The 17,517-nt window shown below is 43.3% G+C and overlaps 3 protein-coding genes across 3 annotated transcripts in view; 1 reads left to right on the forward strand and 2 right to left on the reverse strand.

The window, feature by feature from the left end:
- The window catches only part of Vps35 (VPS35 retromer complex component), a 35,133-nt gene extending 33,637 nt beyond the window's left edge, over window positions 1-1,496 (reverse strand). Inside the window, exon 1 of the mRNA XM_027406313.2 lies at window positions 1,248-1,496. Coding sequence (XP_027262114.1) covers window positions 1,248-1,250 — 3 coding nt within the window. The 5' untranslated portion in view covers window positions 1,251-1,496. The remainder of the gene's footprint in view (window positions 1-1,247) is intronic.
- A 10-nt stretch (window positions 1,497-1,506) lies between these two features.
- On the forward strand, window positions 1,507-9,751 carry Orc6 (origin recognition complex subunit 6). Its single transcript, XM_027406315.2, has 7 exons — window positions 1,507-1,759; window positions 3,278-3,407; window positions 4,758-4,921; window positions 5,351-5,440; window positions 7,203-7,315; window positions 7,832-7,900; window positions 9,287-9,751. Exons 1-7 carry the CDS (start codon window positions 1,695-1,697, stop codon window positions 9,412-9,414), a joined length of 759 nt encoding a protein of 252 aa, XP_027262116.1. The 5' UTR covers window positions 1,507-1,694; the 3' UTR covers window positions 9,415-9,751.
- Window positions 9,752-14,857: 5,106 nt separating this feature from the next.
- Window positions 14,858-17,517, reverse strand: part of Mylk3 (myosin light chain kinase 3) — a 35,108-nt gene continuing 32,448 nt past the window's right edge. Inside the window, exons 12-13 of the mRNA XM_035441407.1 lie at window positions 16,545-16,677; window positions 14,858-16,018 (exon numbers count right to left, since the gene is read on the reverse strand). Coding sequence (XP_035297298.1) covers window positions 15,959-16,018; window positions 16,545-16,677 — 193 coding nt within the window. The 3' untranslated portion in view covers window positions 14,858-15,958. The remainder of the gene's footprint in view (window positions 16,019-16,544; window positions 16,678-17,517) is intronic.

The following is a 17,517-nucleotide window of genomic DNA, read 5'->3' on the forward strand; positions in this document are numbered from 1 at the left end:
ACCTGGTTCACCAAGCACATAAATGGCGTCTGGAGGTATCCTCAAATGCTCTATGTAATAAGACACTATGTCAATAGTAATTGTTGAAAAAAGCAAATTCATGAAAAAACAAACTCTGAAGTTAAATGTCACACTGGTCATGTACAAAATCCTGACTGCAAAAGTTCTGAGAGGAAAAAATCATCTTGTAAGACAAAATACATTAAAGTAGTGCACATCAAAGATTAGCAAATTATGGGTGCCAAAGCTCAGAACTCAGCAAGCTGGAACAGAGGACCATGGATACCAGGCTGGCCAGAGCCAAGCAAGATCATCTCCAGCCCCGACTCCAAAAATATCAACAACAAAAAGAATTAAAACTGTTTTTTTTTCCATCAGCACGCTTAAATTGAAATATATTAATTCTGAATGCAAAAATGGATATTGAAATAATTAAAACGGACATAAGCATACCATCATCCAAAACCAGTATCCGTTCAGTGCAGATTACATTGAATGCAAGCTAGCATGGGGCAAGTGACAACGTGCCCTGTGGAAAATGGACAGGATTCGAATTTTGAGGAAGCTCACATTCATAAGACTACTGCCACAGCACGACTTGCTACCATCACAGAGAAACCCGAAGGAGAATGACTGCTCTCAGCAAGTGAGCTGGAGTCCTCAATGAACAGACGAGAAAGGAAAAGTGGTTTCCTGATGGTCGGGAAACTCACGTGAACAGGTCCCTAGAATTCGCTGACAGGCACTGCAAGATCGGGGGCTATGCATGGGTCGCGGAGGGCCGGCGGACGGCTGCGGCTCCACTGAGGGATTTTCTAGCAGGGAAGCCGAGCACAAAGGTGGAAACGCACCATCTGGGCGCGTCCCAGCTAGAGCGCCAGCCCGAAGCTCAGACGCTCATCACAGCCCCAACTCCACCTTCGGCGCCGCAGACCTGGGACTACGACTCTCACAGGGCAGGCGGCCTCCACGGCGCCCGGAACCGCCAGCCCAAGCCACCCCTGAGAGAGGCCGCCCGGTCTCGGGGCAAAGAGCGAATCCAGCGCCACCGCCCACCGCAGCCCAGCGCAGCCCACTCGCGCGCGGCCTTCCTCCGCGCGTGCCCTCTCCCGCAGGCCCAGCGCGGCCGGGACGGGCCTCGACCGGAATGGACGGCCCCCTCCCCGGCCCGCAAGGTTCCCTCCGCGGGCAGAAAGCGAGGGCCGCGGCGGGGGCAGCCCACCGGCCCACCGCTTCCTCTTACTCACCATGGTGACTCCGGGGACCCGCAAGCAGCAGAGTCTACTCCGCCGGAGCTGCCCGCCGTCAGGTGACGAAGCCTTCCGAGCCCCGCCCTCTCTAGCTCCGCCCTCGGCCGGCAGCGGCTTTTCGATTGGCCCACTTCCAGTCTCGCGTGGTTTGGGAAGAGAGGCCGCCCGCGGTGTGTTGGGGACGGGGCGGGGCGAGAATGGTTCTGCGCAGCGGCGGGCTGCGGGCAGCGGGAAGGGAAGCTGTCGTTAAGGGGTTCGCGGCGGAAGGAGGGCAGCGATAGAGCTCGGAGACCTTCCCTTCCCCGGGACCAGCACGTCCTCGCGTGCGCTTGCGCGGAAGGAAGATCAGGATTGGTTTGTGTAGCACAGTCTCAGCCAATCTGCATGCGCCGGGGGCGGGCCTTAGCGCTCTGACAGTCTGTGCGGCGCGCGTTTCTCCCAGCCATGGCGTCGGAACTGGTGCGGCGCCTCGCCCCGCGCCTCGGCCTTGCGGAGCCGGGGGTCCTGAGGTGAGTACGACTGTGCGTGCTGGGATACGTCCCTGTCGCCGCCCTGGGGCACTGGCGGTGAGGTGTGGGCGACACTCGGGCGGCCCTACCTCGGGAGATGGCCGAGAGGGCGCTTGTAGTCGTCTAGACCTGTGGGTGCGCGGTGGTCGGGAAAGGAACCAGGCGCCAGAATCTGTTTACAGCGGTGAGCCCCACACGCAGGACTGAGCCTGTGGAAATGACTGTAAACGGCCAGGGTAAGGCAGTCAGAGGGCGTAAGAAGTCAGGAAGGGCTCCAGGCTGAGGCCGATTGGTTAGATAGTGCCATGCATGGAAAAATGTGGCGGGAGTGGCCCGGGTAGCCTCGGCCTCTTGGGATTGGGAGGATCATTGTATGATCTGTCGTTGGAAGTGAAGCTATTTATTGCAGGCGAGCGTGTAGACAGAACCAGTCCGAGAGTCTCAGCACCCAGTGAGGTGTGGGAAGGGGGAGAAAGGAGCACTAGTTAGATGTGAAGATGGGACTCCGTGATCGTTGAATGTAGTCCCGAATCCCCAGCAGCGACAATGTCATCTTGTTAGGAATAAAAACTTCATAAGCCTCATCCAGGAATACTGGCCAGAAATGGGATGAGACTCACCACTGTTTTCACAAGCCGCCCAAACTGAGAACCGCACATTTAAGGAAGAGAAAGAAGGAATTTGATTTTTCTCTAACCTGCCTGCCTTCAACTCTTTATACTTCTTCAAGTAATGTTAGAAGGAAAGGGATTGTTTATGTTATACCAAGTTCGTGAGACCCCAAAAAGACCACCAAGGAGCCTACTCAATGATGCAAACGCATAAGGTTTATTATTAAGTTACAAGCCTCGGCAGGGACCCTGTCCAGCCAACAGGCACAGCAGCTGCAGGAAAAGGGTGCCTGGCCCCAATTGTGAGGGGCTTTTAAAGGGGGTAAAAAAAAAAAACAATGCAAGCAGGATGGTAACGTGCCTTGGTTGGCTATTCATGGTTGGGTAAGAGTAGGTAACCTTTGGATTCATTGACTCATGGGCTCTGGGAATTTGAAAATTGTTACTAACGGTTGCCGACAAGGACAATTGTGACGAGATGTTATTTACCAAAATTAGTCATTGCCTGACCATCCAGATGGGGTCATTTTGTCCAGGGTGGGCACAGTTTGTGTGCTCCTTGGAACTGTTTATGGGACTTGGCTCGGGCTGAATCAGCCTTGGGCCATGTAGGGAATTTCTCAAGGTGACTTTTTCTGAGGATGGAGTTAACTCCAGTTTACCTTGCTCTTACAGTTTGGGGAAGACTTGAATTCACTTTTCTTTAAAAAGCACTTGGCCACAGCTAAGTCTGGAGTCATTTTGGTCCTATCTAAAGAACTTTCCCTCCCCAAAGGATGTGTATTCTGGGCCCCAAATGAACTTGCACAAAAGTTAGGTGAGGTCTGAGTCTGCTACATTCAATTCTTTGCTCAAGTGTTGGACAACGTTCTGAACAGTTTCAGTGAACATTTGCCTTTATAACCAGGAAAGCAGAGGAGTACTTGCGGCTGTCTAAGGTGAGGTGCTCCAGTCTGTCTGCACACAGTTCAGAAACCAGCAGTGCTGTCATATGCCTGGACCTTGCAGCGTCCTGCATGAAGTGCCCCTTGGATAGAGTAAGTAGGTTCCATAGGACATCTGAATGGTCTGATGTGAAACTCAAGCTTCTTGCTTCATTTTAATCTTTTTGGGGGCAGTTTGGTTTCTTTTCATGTTGCTGTGATGTTACCCAATAAAAACAGCTCACAGGAGAGGGTTTCTAGCTCCTAACTCAAGGGCACAATCAAAGCAACTTGAAGAATCTACATGGCAGCTACAGTCAGGAAGCAGAAATCAATGAATTATTATACCTGGTTCACTTTCTCCTTTTACACAGTCCTGGATCCTGTGTCAGGAAGTTATGCCACCCACAGTGAGCAAGTCTTCCCACCCAGTTAATCCAATGACATAATCCCAGTAGGCATGCCCAGAGGCTCTTTGTGTGATTGATTCTAGGTCTCATCAAGTTGAAAGTTGAGATTAACTCTCACAGTTGGAGGTTAATGTTTTAGAATATTAGAGTCAGGAAGAGTCACATTTGAAACCAAATGTCAGTTCTATTTACTAGCTCTGTGAGCTGCCGGTTTTGTTTCTTCATCCATAAAATGAGGATAGTAAATGTTGCTGGGCGGTGGTGGCACACGCCTTTAACTCCAGCATTTGGAAGGCAGAGGTAAGCAGATCTCTGTGAGTTCAAGGCTAGCCTGGTCTATAAAGTGAGTTCCAAACAGCCATGATTGTTACACAGAGAAACCCTGTGTTGAAAAACAAAACAAAACAAAAAGTCTTTCATTGGATTATTATTATGATTAGAAAAGAAGTCTATGTGTAATGTATCTAACAGTACTTGTGTCATAATTGATATATTCATTAAAACTGTTCGTTTTCTGTTGCTATCCAATTCTTCAGTGTCTTTACCCTGATCTCAAGCTATCAATTCACTTAGCGACTTGTAGTTTTGTAAATGTAGTTTTGTAGTTCCTTTTGTCTTAATGTGCCTCTGCTTTGTTGTTATATCTTTTGTAAAGCTCCCCTAGCTTACCCCAGATGGAGTTGGTTCCCTACTGTGGTGGAGCATCCTGCTCTTCTCCCCGTCTTCCAGACACACACCTTCCTCACTCTACTCCCAATATTTCCTTTATTCTTCCCAGTATAATTTGCACATTTCCACCAAAATCACATATATGTGTCTCCTTCTGGACATTTTGTGCAGCTTAGACAAGCTATACAGTTTAATCATTTTTAAATTATTTGTACACATGCATGATTGTAACCTTCTATGGTGTGAGTTCTTTGAAATATTGGTCTGCTTGATGTGATTGTTGATTTTTTATTAAAATAAAATTAGTGCATAATTAATGCCATTTAATAAATATTTAAGGACAATAATAGATTGAACTTAAAATTTGTGTGTTTTCCTCTCAAAGGCTTATTTAATTAAGCTCTCTGGCTTGAACAGGAAGATGTATCAGAGCTGTCTTAAATCTTTTGAGTGTTTACTGGGATTAAATTCAAATATTGGAATAAGAGACCTAGCTGTACAGTTCGACTGTACAGAAGCAGTGGACATGGCTTCAAACATACTGCAAAGGTGTGTATTACTTTTAAAGATTTATTTATTTTATGTGTACAAGTGTTTGCCCGCATGCTTGTCTGTGCACCTCATCCATGCCTGAAGATCAGAAGAGGGTATCAGGTCCCTTGGACTTGAGTTATGGATGGTGTGAGCTACCACTTGGACACTAGGAACTGAACTTGGGTCCTCCGCAAGAGCAACCAGTGCTCTTAACCACTGAACCATCTCTTCAGCTCCTAAACAAATATTTTTTAAAAATTCTAAGCCAGTTACTGTAGCACAGCTAACAAACAAATGCTAGCAATAGGTCAGGGCAATTCAAGTTGGAAGCCAGGTGAGGCTGCAACGAAGTTGTGTTTGTTTTCTAAATTATTTCATTGCATTTCAGCCCCTTTGAAATAGTGCTTCCTGACAAATAATTCCACAAACAATCCTGTCTCCTAGCTATGAGTCCAGCCTTACCGAAGCACAGCAGGCAGATCTCGACTTGTCCAGGCCACTTTTCACCACCGCTGCACTACTGTCGGCATGCAGGTAAATAGGGTTTTGAGGGGTGGAGGGAGGGTTATTGTGGGTTTTTGAGACAGTTTTGCTGTGTAGTCTATGCTGGCCTGAAAGTCACTATGCACCCTAGGCTGGACTTAAACTCACGGTAATCCTCCTGCCTCAGACACCCAAATGTTTCGATTCAAGTGTGTGTGCCTCAACACCGGGCTCTAGTCTTAGTGTTCTTATACCATTGGGAAATGTTGTCAATATGTAAGTTTTTCATTCCTAAAGAATACTAATTTCATTGACTTCAGCTCAGCACATTTTCTACTGTAAGCCTGAAACACTGTGGTTTGTGGCCTGGTGATCAGATTCTTGAGTTATCTGGTAAAATAGCTGCCAACTTAAAACTAGTGTTTTTGGCCTGGAGAGATGGCTCAGAGGTTAAGAGCACTGACTGTTCTTCCAGAGGTCCTGAGTTCAATTCCCAGTAACCACATGGTGGCTCACAGTCATCTGTCAAGATCTGGTGCCCTCTTCTGTCCTGCAGGCATACTTTCAGGCAGAACACGGTATACATAATAAATAAATAAATCTTAAAAAAAAAAAAAAAAAAAAAAGAACTAGTGTTTCAAGAAGTTTACTTGCCAGGTGGCAACCATGTGTCTATGCAAAGTATTCTCATTCAGACCATGCTTTTTGTAAGTGTTAAAATTTGCCAAGACAGTGGTTCATGTTTGATTTTCCAGGCATATTGTTTAAAAAGTACTGCCTACAACTAACTGTTCATTTGAGTATAAAACATTTCTGAAATAAATATTTTGAATCATCAAAATATTTAGTTATCAGTATATATACTGAATTACTACCATGAAATACTAATAATTTTTTATATCTTTGAGATTGTATTATTTCACCTTTTGAGAGCACTTTCTACAGAAAAATCATGTAATAGTCTATTAAAGGATTATTTCTTACTATCTAGTCATTAATTTTGGTGTATTTGGCTTGATTAGCAACATACCAGGAGTGATTGTCATTCATAAATAATATCCATTTGATTCAACAAGGGTATGTGGGTGTCCAAGGAAGAAATGTAGTTGATGTTACAAAAAAACTGAAAATAGTCAAATAACTCCACTTTTGGAATTATATTAAGTTGAGCAAGAAATGGTCAGTTGTCTTGGGTGGGTGGGTGTGTGTGTGTGTGTGTGTGTGTGTGTGTGTGTGTATATACGTATGTGCTGCCTATGGAGGCCAAAAGAGGGCATTGGATCCCCTGGAACTGGAGTTACAGGTGGGTGTGAGCCACCATGTGTGTGTGGGAATCAAGCCCAGGCCCTCTTAAAGAGTAGCATGTGCTCTTAACCACTGATCCATCTCCAGCCCTGGTTGTTTTTTTTTATTTTTAATTGCTTGTTCTAGAGGAGCATGAGCAGGGTTTTGGGCTTTGGGGAGTGAAGCAAAATGATATGACACTCCTGTGTAAACGGAAACATTCTCAAAGTGAGCTGAACACTTGAAGATATTATGAGTCCATTGTGCAAATTGGTAACATTAAAAGGCAGGACGCTCTATAACAGATGTCTTTATTTGCCCCATTTATTGCAGAACAGATGCATTTTAGCTGTTGGTTCAATAAGAGAGCAAATTTACAAGCTTCTAGCTAATGGCATTTGGAATAAAGGAAAATCTAGATAGCTGGAGAATCTTAGTGTGGGCAATGGGTAATAATTTTGCAATCTGGTTGACTTACCAAGAAGATTGGTAATATTGAAAACATTAAATTTATGAAATTATTTTTTAGAATTCTGAAGCTAAAAGTGGACAAAACTAAAATGATAACTACATCCGGTGTGAAAAAAGCAATATTTGATCGGCTATGTAAGCAGTTAGAGAAGATTGGGCAGCAGGTTAACAGTGAGTATTCTGTAGTTGAAAAATGCTGATTTATGAATTCTTTGATGAGAAAATTGACATGTTCTTCAAAAAGAGTGGTTTAGTACCTTTAAAAATATGATTCTACAAATCCATATACAGAAAATAGATATTTTAAGAAATATCAGTGTCAGCTAAGCAGTTATCCCAGCACTCAGGATGTAAAAGCAAGCAGATCTCTGTGTTTGAGGCCAGCCTGGTCTACATAGTGAGTTCCAGGTAGGTCACCAACACTGCATAGTGAAACCCTGTTTCAAAACAAAGAAACTCCAGTATTAAATGCCAGCCTCTGTGTTCATAAGCTAGGATGGAAGTGATTCTCATGTCTAACAGGAGAGGCGCCCAGAAAAGAGAAGAGCAAGATTATCTGCCTTTCCTTCGCCTCTCTTTGCTCCTCTGGGTTTCAAATCTCTGTGATCCAGCTAAGGACCTATATTACCAAATAATAAAATTGAATAAAAATATTAACCTGGAAACCACTTTTTCCTTTTCTGAAAGGAGACTCTGGAGATTTAGCTAGTCCAGCACTGAAGAAAAAGAAGCCATTGGTTGAACTACCAGCAAAAGGTAGGGCACACTAGCTGTGCTGGTGCTGAAATTGGTGCGATGTGATTTATGCAGTGAGCAATCCTGTGACATTCCTAACAATTTACATGACAGGAGAAAAGTCTGGCCACTAACTAACTCTTGATAAGATCTATTTTTCAAGCCAGGCGTGGTTGTACACATCTGTAATCCTGGCACTCAGAACATAGACACAAGAGGATTGCTGTAAATTCAAGGCCATTTTGGTCTATATAGTGAATTCCAGGCCATGCAGTACAAGCATGGTGATACACATTTTTTTTTATTATTTTATTAGTTCAAATTAGGAACAAGCTTGCTTCACATGTCAATCCCTTCTCCCTCTCCCTCTCCCTCTCCCTCTCCTTCTCCCTCTCCTCTCCTCTCCTCTCCCTCTCCTCTCCCTCTCCCTCTCCCTCTCCCTCTCCTCCCCCCCAACATCCCACCTGCCCCTAGCCATCTCCCCTCCACTCCCCAGGCAGGGTAAGGCCCTCAAAAGGGGCTCCCCAAAGTCTACCACAGGTGATACACATTTTTAATCGAAGCACACCTTTACTCCTTTTATATCAGCACTCAGAGGCAGAGACAGGCAGATTTCTGAGGTCAAGGCCAGCCTGGTCTACAAAGCAAGTTCTAAACCAGTGAGACCTTGTCTTAAAACACACACACACACACACACACACACACACAACACACACACACACCCCAATGTATGTGAGTGTGGGTCGCTTAGCTGCCTGATTTCATATCTTGCTTTGTCGCTGTTAAAATCTGAAAGCAAATTAAATAGAATTTAAGCAGAGACTGACTCATAAATTGAGCAGCATCAAACCCAAAACTGGTTCAGAGAACTCCACCTAGAAGTTAAACAGCAAATCCCAATAGACTGAACCTAAAAGGAGAATAGAGAAGATCCAATTGAGGCAAACTACTCATTTAAATGTGGTCTAATGTGAGGTTCCTATTTGGATAACCAAAAAGGTAACTTTTGTGATTGGCTACTTTTTTTCCTTAAAAATATATTTTCAAGTTAAATTCTAGTTACTTACATAAGATCTCTAGCTACAAAGACAATGTGATGCTAATGGCCTGCTTTTTAATTGCTTAATACCACCCCCTGGCTTTGTGCATTTGAAAAGGTAACACAACTTCAACAAGTTTCAGTTTCCTAATCTGTAAAACCTGGTTAATGTTAGCACCCATTTCATAATGTTTGTGATGTTGTTCAGTGTCTTAAAACACTTAGCATGTAAGAGAAAGAAAAGTAAAATCTGCCATGTTACATTCCACTTTAGGGTCTTACTCTTTTACCTTAATGGAGGTAGATGCTTTTAATTTTCACTTTTATGCCATTTGTAAATGTAAGTTTGAAATTACTTTCTCTTACAGAACTAAAAGAAGTAATAGAAACCCCACATAAACCACGGAAAGATGAAGGTCTGACACAGGATTATGAGGAATGGAAAAGGAAGATTTTAGAAAATGCTGCCAAAGCTCAAACAGCCATTGCAGAGTGAGGTCTGGAAGATGAAGGGCAATCTTGTCTAAACTTATATACAGGGCATGCTGAGGATCGTCTCAATATGGAAGACACTAGCATAGACTCCTCACATGGGAATAGATCAGCCATACCACCTCTATAGACTCGGGTCTGTCTTTTCCTGAGGGAGGGAATTGGGACCATTTTGCTTCTCTGTGTTAAGCTTAAGGAAGTCTCCTGACTTAACCAAGAATGCACATTTCAAGATGAAAGGTGTCTAAGACATTTTACTTATCTTTGTGTTTTTTAATTTTATTTCATTAAATCAGGGTTATGCAGCCTAAGTTAATAAATGTTTATTTTTTTAAGATTCATTTGTTTTATTTTATGTTTATTATTATTCTGTCTGCATGTTTGTTTGTGCACCACATGTGTGCCTTGGTGCCAGTGGAGGCCAGAAAAAGATGCCGGATCCACTAAGACCAGAGTTTCAGACAGTCCGAGCGGCCATGTTGGTACTGGGACTCAAACCCCAGTTCTCTTAACCACTGAACCATCTCTCCAGCCCAATAAATGTTATTTTTTTATGCGTTTGAGTTGCAGTTCTCAGCTTTGAGTAATCTTTATTAAGCCAAAATCATTTCTTGCATTTTTTTGGAAGTCGATTTCTCAAACCATTGCCAGGGCACTTAGTAGTTTTAGCAGACATGTCGACAATGTAAGGAAAAAATATTAGCAGAAAGTAATCAAGAGATGATGAATTGAGGACTACTCTACTATTGCTTAGAATCCTAGCTGGGGTCATCCTTGTGAATCTGTATAATTCTCTATAGTGCCAGATTTCTCTTTAAATCTACAATGGCTCCCTCTATTGATGTGTCTCTTTTCTTGCTCTCCTCTATTTAGCTGCTGACTCCATCTTCCTGATCCCTCATGATCTCTTCCCCCCTCCTCTTTCTCTTACATTTCTCCCCCCTCTCTCTGTGCTCCCAATTTGTTCAGGGGTTCTTGTCCCTTCCCCCTTCTCCAGGGGACCCTGTATGTCTCTCTTAGGGTCCTCCTTGTTTCCTAGCTTCTCTGGCAGTGTGGATTGTAGGCTGGTAATCCTTTACTCTATGTCTAAAATCCACCTATGAGTGAGTACATACCATGTTTGTCTTTTTGTGACTGGGTTACCTCACTTTGGATGGTTTCTTCTAGTTCCATCCATTTGCCTGCAAATTTCAAGATTCCATTGTTTTTTTCTGCTGAGTATACTCGATTGTGTAAATGTACCACATTTTCTTTATCCATTCTTTGGTTGAGAGGCATCTAGGTTGCTTCCAGGTTCTGGCTATTATGAATAATGCTGCTATGAACATGGTTGAACAGATGTCCTTGTTGTAATGAATGTGCTTCTTTTGGGTATATGCCTAAGAGTGGACTTGCTGGATCTTGTGGTAGGCTCATTCCCATTTTCCCCAAGGAACTGCCATACTGATTTTCAAAATGGCTGTACAATGGAGGAGCATTCCCCTTTCTCCACATCCTCTCTAACATAAACTGTTGTTTGTGTTTTTTATTTTAGCCATTCTGATGGGTGTAAGATGGTATCTCAGAGTTGTTTTGATTTGCGTTTTCCTGATGGCTAAGGATTTTGAGCAATTTCTTAAGTGTCTTTCAGCCATTTTAGATTCCTCTATTGAGAATTCTGTTTAGCTCTGTACCCCATTTTTTAATTGAATTATTTGGTAATCTTACCAAAAGCAATCTACAGATTCAATTCAATCCCCATCAAAATCCCAGCAAAATTCTTCACAGACCTTGAAAAGACAATACTCAACTTCATATGGAAAAACAAAAAAACCCAGGATAGCAGAAATTTACTCTGGTCCTGCTTGTGGAAGGCTGGGAGATCCCTTGACCCTACAGATAGTGGTGCAAGGATCACCTAAGCTATTAGCTATCTCCATTCCCAGTCTTCTGGGCAGCAAACAGGTTATACATCTTTTCCTTTTTAAAAAAAAAAAAGACAACCCTGCATATTTAATATTTCTGGCTTTCCTAGTGCTATCTGTGAAAGTAAGGACTTTGTACTCCCAGCATCCTCTCCTTTCTACTTTTTTGAAGAAAAAATGGTGGCCATAATAGAGGCCAAGGTTAAATGCCTTGCCTCTATTGATAAGCTAATTAGTATAGGCAAGCATAGGAGAATTGTGAAAATCATTAATTTGACTATCAGTAGAGTGAGGAAAATATGACACATTAAAGGAAAACATGCCAGGAAATTGCAGACAAACAAGATTATGCTTGAGCAGCAAATAATCTATAATAGTTCTATTTTATAAAACTGTAGTCCTCAATTCACCATCTCTTGATTACTTTCTGCTAATATTTTTTGCCTTACATTGTCAACATGTCTGGTATAACTACTAAGTGCCCTGGCAATGGTCGGTAAAAGAAAGGGACTTGTAAAATTAAAACACAATGTAATTTCCACCCTAAACTCAAGGGTTTTTTTTTTTTTTTAGGGTGAGGGGGTTCGAGACAAGGTTTCTCTGTGTAGCTTTGGAGCCTATCCTGGCACTCGCTCTGGAGACCAGGCTGTCCTCGAACTCACAGAGATCCATCTGCCTCTGCCTCCCAAGTGCTGGGATTAAATGCGTGCGCCACCAATGCCCGGCTCTCCAGTTCATTTTTAAATGTTTATTAAAATGTATGTACATGTTTATGCCTGCTTTTCTGTATGTGTGTCGTGCCTAGATCTTGATGTCAGTAATGCTCTTTTCCTTTGATGCTACAACTGTGGGCCAAGGTTTCCCACAGTCACCTTCTTAATGCCTCTGCTTCAAGACACCAATGAGCATATCATGCCAAGAGAAAATAACTATACTGCACCTTTCCTTCCAGGTTTACATTTTCCCACTCTTCTGCAGGGTTTACTTAACATTGAGGGCTTGATATGCATGTATGATTGTGTTTTTCTTTTTAAGGCTGACACTGGGATGCTATGCCAAACAGTAGTGAAGACACTGTAACAGCTGCTTGGTCCTTTAACCAGTTACATACCAAATGTAACAAGAACTTCTCATGACTAAAAGCAGCAGCAATATATGGGTGTCAGCACAAATGTTCAGAGGACAATTTAATAGGGACATCATTTCCATCTAACCCAACAACAGACTCCTCAAAGAGGCCCAAGTCTTTCCTAGCCATGGAGTTTTGCTCTGTTTTACGAAAGGAAGAATGGGGTGCCTCCTGTGAAGTGGATTTTAATCCTATTGGAAAACTTAGTTGTACCTTCAAAAGTTGCATTACTACAATGTCAATGGGCACATCTTGTTTGGCATGGTGATAGCCAACAGGTAGGTTCCATAGCTGAACAAAACCATTGGTGACAATTCGGCAGCTTATATAGCCCCTTCCAGCATTGGGAATGCCAGCCAGTTAGGAGTTCAGCACCCCCTTGATTTCTCCACATCCTACAACTAAAGCACGTGGGTTCTTTGGTAATAGAGGCTTTTGAGAGAAATCAGTTCTCTAGTCAAAAACTAAGAACATAGACAAAGAGTTGCAGCAATAAAGTAGACACAGGATTCTCTCTTGACCAGCCAACCCAACACAAAACCATTAAAAAAAAAACAGCATTATTAAATATTAAATGTGGCTAATGCAGTATTTATTTTTATTTCATGTGCACTGGTGTTTTGCCTGCATTTATGTCTGTGTGAGGGTGTTGGATCCTCTGTAACTGCAGTTACAGACAGTTGTGAGTTGCCATGTGGGTGCTGGGAACTGAACCCGGGTCCTCTGGAAAAGCAGCCAGTGCTCTTAGGCACTGAGCCATCTCTCCAGTCCCTAAACTAATTTTCTAATTTTAATTAAGTGTAAAAATGGATACCTCACTTGATTACAATGAAAAGCATGTTCCAAGGTGTTTGACTATATAAGTACATTCTCTACGGTATAGTTTATAAACTCTAAGTATAGATTCTATCTAACAAAAGCATAGCATCTGAATCAGCATGTATTATATGTATAAATTACACACCAGATTTTGGAGACTTAATATGAACCAAAACAATACAAATATTTGGTACATTGTTAGACTCTAACAATTTGGTTAAATGATTAAAGTCAATTTAAATAGATGTTTTGGAGGAATGGTGAGAAATTTAAACTGTGTGACTGGCTTCTTTTGCATTTCTACTGGACAAGCTTCTCTAGATCAGTGCAACAATCTGTATGTGTTTCCAGGAAGACTCAGCATCCACCAAGGGTCCTGGGTCTGGGAGGGTAAGAACCAATCTCCTAGAGGGATCTCAGAAGATCCTTTCTAGTCCTTTCCAGGCTCTGGAGACTGCCCTTACATCCTCCCCAGCAAGATAACTGACACTGCCAGATCACTGACTGTCTAAGATGGCCTTCACAGCCCTTCTTCAGATGTTCATTCGTGGTCATCTTGGAGCAGGCTTTTACATGATGGTCCCAGAAACCTTAGCATCCTGATAAGGGCTAGCATTGCTGAGGAATGTTGCAATTTGAGAACTACAGCAGCAGAATGACTCCTTGTCTACACCCAGGCTCTCTGCCAGAAAGTTGTGTGTGTATCTGTGTGTGGGGAGAGGGGAGTGAGAAAGATGTGAAACTTATGCATATCTAACTAAAATATAAAAGTCACTACAGTGACTCCAAGTGCTGGATGAAAAGGGATCTGGAGGCTGGAGAGCTGGCTCAGTTGGTAAACTGCTTGCCATAGAAGCATGAGGACCTGAACTCAATCCCCAGCACTCCATCAAAGCCTGTAATACAATACTAAGCATTAGAGACAGGAGCACCCCCGCCCCCGCCCCCTCGCACTTGCTGGATAGCCAATCTAGCCAAAGCAGGAAGCAAAGAACAATTGAAGAAGACACTCATCACTGACCTCTGGCCCCATGGGAACATGCACACATGGGTGAAAGCACACAGACACACACCAAGTATTATTAGGAATGCTACAAACAAGTAAGGAATAAGGAAATGAGAATGGTTTAGTTTTAAACCTTTTAAATCACTTCACAAGTTGGCAAAGTATTCACATGAGCAGAGGGACAAAAATGTCAGGCAGACAGAGCTTAAGTGAGAAGTTTTATTGGGGGAGGGAAGGAAAGAGAAAAGAGGGAAAGAGACACAGAGACAGAAGAGAAGAGGGAGACAGGAAAAGTCCTGTCTGCCCCAGAGGAACAGTGGGAAAGAGCAGCAAAGAGAGAGCAGAAAGAGAATGTAAATGGGCAGAGGTCTTTCTTTTAAAGGGGTCCTTTGCACCTGGGTTAACTAGTGCACTTCCAAAGTGCATTCTGGCAGGTAGCAGGGGCAGGCCAGCATAATGCCTGAATCATTACATTCTTGACACTGAAAATCTTTGCACTGGGAGAAACAGTGCCATGGCTTTCCTTGCAAAAGAATCTACTGACTTCTTTTTTAAATGATTTTTTTTTATTCTTTGAACACTCCATGCAGTAGTACAATACATATTGATCATAGCCATCTTCCTGCCTCCAGTTCTCCCTGATGTCCTCCCATCCCACCTCCCTCCTAGCTTCGTGCCCTCTTTTCATTTATTTTTTTTGCTGTGAGTGACCTCCCAAGTCTAACTAGAACTGCCCCTATGTACATGGGTATGTAGCATCCACTGGGGCATGAATGGCTACCACTAGACGCCAAAGGAGAATGATTCTCCCTACCTCATCAGCCACCGATTGCCAATTGCTCCACCAACAGGGGTGAGCCTCAGAGCTGTCTCCCATCCATGATGGAATTTTGACTGACTTGATCTTGTACACACAGAAGCTGTCGTGTCTAGAAGACAGCATTTCACAGCACTCATTCATCCTCCTCTCCAACTCTTACATTCTTTCTGCACTCTCCTCTGTGGCTCTCCCTGAACCTTGGATAGTGGGAGGTTAATAAGACCAGAGCTGAGCCTCCCAGCTCTGCACTTTGACAGGCTTTGCACTGACTGCCACCCACTGCAGAAACTTCTCCGACCAGCTGCAAGCAGCTCAAATAATGATTCCTCTTTTAAAAATATATTTTATTAATTCTTTGCGAATTTCATACAATATGTTCTGGTCATATTCATTCCCCACTCTTGTCCCTAACCCTTTCCCGATCCATCCTTCCCTCCCTACTGGGTTGTTTAATTATGCAAGTATGGAATTCAAATTTGGCAAAAACAAAGTGGGACTTCCCCTGCCCATCCTGAGCCTGCCTTCTCTTGTTACCAAAAGTAAGGGTGCTGGGGAGGAAGCAGCATATCAGACCTGAGCAGAGGGCATTACTAGGGCTTCCAAAACAAAACAAAACAAACAAACCCACTTTTCAGCCACAAGGAAGGCAACAACAACCTTTCTCCTCCCTTGCTCCCTTGCTTTCTTCCTTTTCCCTTTCTTCTCTTTTTTCTTCTTTTCTTTCTCTTTCTTTCACCATTCTTTGCAAACCAAGAGGAATCAATAATGGCAAAAGGCCAGACTACATAAAATCTTGAATAATCTCTTCATATTACCCCTTCATGTTGTCTCAAGAATTCCTGGGCCCAGTGGAGCAGCAGAGTTGAAGATTTAGGGACTGGTTGGAAATTTCCTTAATCTGTTGACTGCAGCCACCACATGGAAATGTTTCTTGAAATAAAGGGGGGGGGGTAAAGAAAAGAAAAAGCACATTTTAGATCAGTACTTATGAAGCAATGATGCAAAGAATTAAAGAAGTCTAGGCATGTGGGCTTATTAAAAACTGGCACTCTGCATGTGAATGAGTGGATCTGTGACTCTTGTGCCTTCTCTTGGGCTCTTTTCTTCCTGTTTATTTTGTCCGATGCCAATCCGATAGTTTTTGTTTTGTCCTATTATATTATATCATAATCCCTGAGAAATCTGTTGTTCTCTAATGGAACTTGATATGTAGACTAGGCTGGCCTTGAACTCTGTGATTGGCCTGCCTCTTTCTCTGTCTCTTAGAGTGCTGAGATTAAGATGGTGCACCATCACACCCAGCCTTGTGGCATCTTTTAATCCAGCTAGTAGCTATGACATAAGAGAGAAGTTTTCCCTTTAAATTCCCTTTAGAATTCATATATTAGTTAAAACTTGCCTGTAATTCTTTCAAAGGACAGAAGACAAATGCAGCTTTTACTGAAAAAAAAAATACCTTCCATTTGCTCTGGGCCATATATTTCTGCAGCAATAGCTGGGATCTGAGACGAACCTTGGATCCCAAGGCTTTGGCAGGCAAATGGTTCAACCACTCGTGTTTCAGGCACTGTGTGGCACTCATCCTGCAGCTGTGGAGTCAAATGCAGTAGAAAGTTTGAGTTGCCTTTTAGAATTGTCTGCAAGTCTATTCTGCTGGGTAGGAAGTCTGAGTCGATGGAACAGGTTCATCACTCAGGCAGATTCATGCCTTGCTCCCTAGACACTCCCCTCTTCATAAGAGCCAGGAAGCTATCAGTGAAAATTTCCTGACCTCCAGGGAAGCTTGCCCCCAGTGACTCACATCACCTTTCCGGGAGTGCTGGGAGGCTAAGGCAGAACAAGGGGAGGCCCACTTGGATTACACTTAGAATGTGATGCTTGAACAAAACTCATTTCTCCTGGATGAGTCTATCACCTGGCTCATCTGAATTACAGGATTTCCACTGAGAACGTTTCTACAGAAAGAAACTCTGAAGATAAGAGATCAGTGAGTTTTCCCAAAACATGGGCTCTTGGGCCTTTCTCCTGGAGGTGTACTTTTGTTGTCATTGGTTATTTTCCATTGTTCTATGTCTGCGTATCAAAAAAGTGAACAGTTCTATCTATGACCTTGATTGAGCTGCTTGTGCCAGATAATTTTAAGTCAACTTGACCCAAGCTATGGTCATCTGAGAGAAGGGAACCTCAATTGAGAAAATGCCTCCATAAGATTGGGCTGTAGGCAAGACTGTAGAGAATTTTCTTAGTGACTGATGGGGGAGGGTCCAGCCCATTGTGAGTGGTACCATCCCTGGGCTGATGGTCCTGGGTTCTATAAGAAAGCAGGTTGAGTAAGCCATAAAGAGCAAGCCAGTAAGCAACACTCCTCCTTGGTCTCTGCATCAGCTCCTGCCTCCAGATTCCTGCCCTGCTTGAGTTCCTGCCCTCAC

This window comes from Cricetulus griseus, chromosome 3, assembly GCF_003668045.3.
Source record: "Cricetulus griseus strain 17A/GY chromosome 3, alternate assembly CriGri-PICRH-1.0, whole genome shotgun sequence".
Taxonomy (NCBI): domain Eukaryota; kingdom Metazoa; phylum Chordata; class Mammalia; order Rodentia; family Cricetidae; genus Cricetulus; species Cricetulus griseus.

What these genes read in the sequence shown, in the direction of transcription:
- Orc6 (XM_027406315.2), top strand. Translation starts at nt 1,695, where the DNA reads ATGGCGTCGGAACTGGTGCGGCGCCTCGCCCCGCGCCTCGGCCTTGCG. An exon ending in GCGGAGCCGGGGGTCCTGAG is followed by an intron (nt 1,760 to 3,277) that starts GTGAGTACGACT and finishes CTTTATAACCAG; the next exon opens with GAAAGCAGAGGAGTACTTGC. An exon ending in GCACTACTGTCGGCATGCAG is followed by an intron (nt 5,441 to 7,202) that starts GTAAATAGGGTT and finishes ATTATTTTTTAG; the next exon opens with AATTCTGAAGCTAAAAGTGG.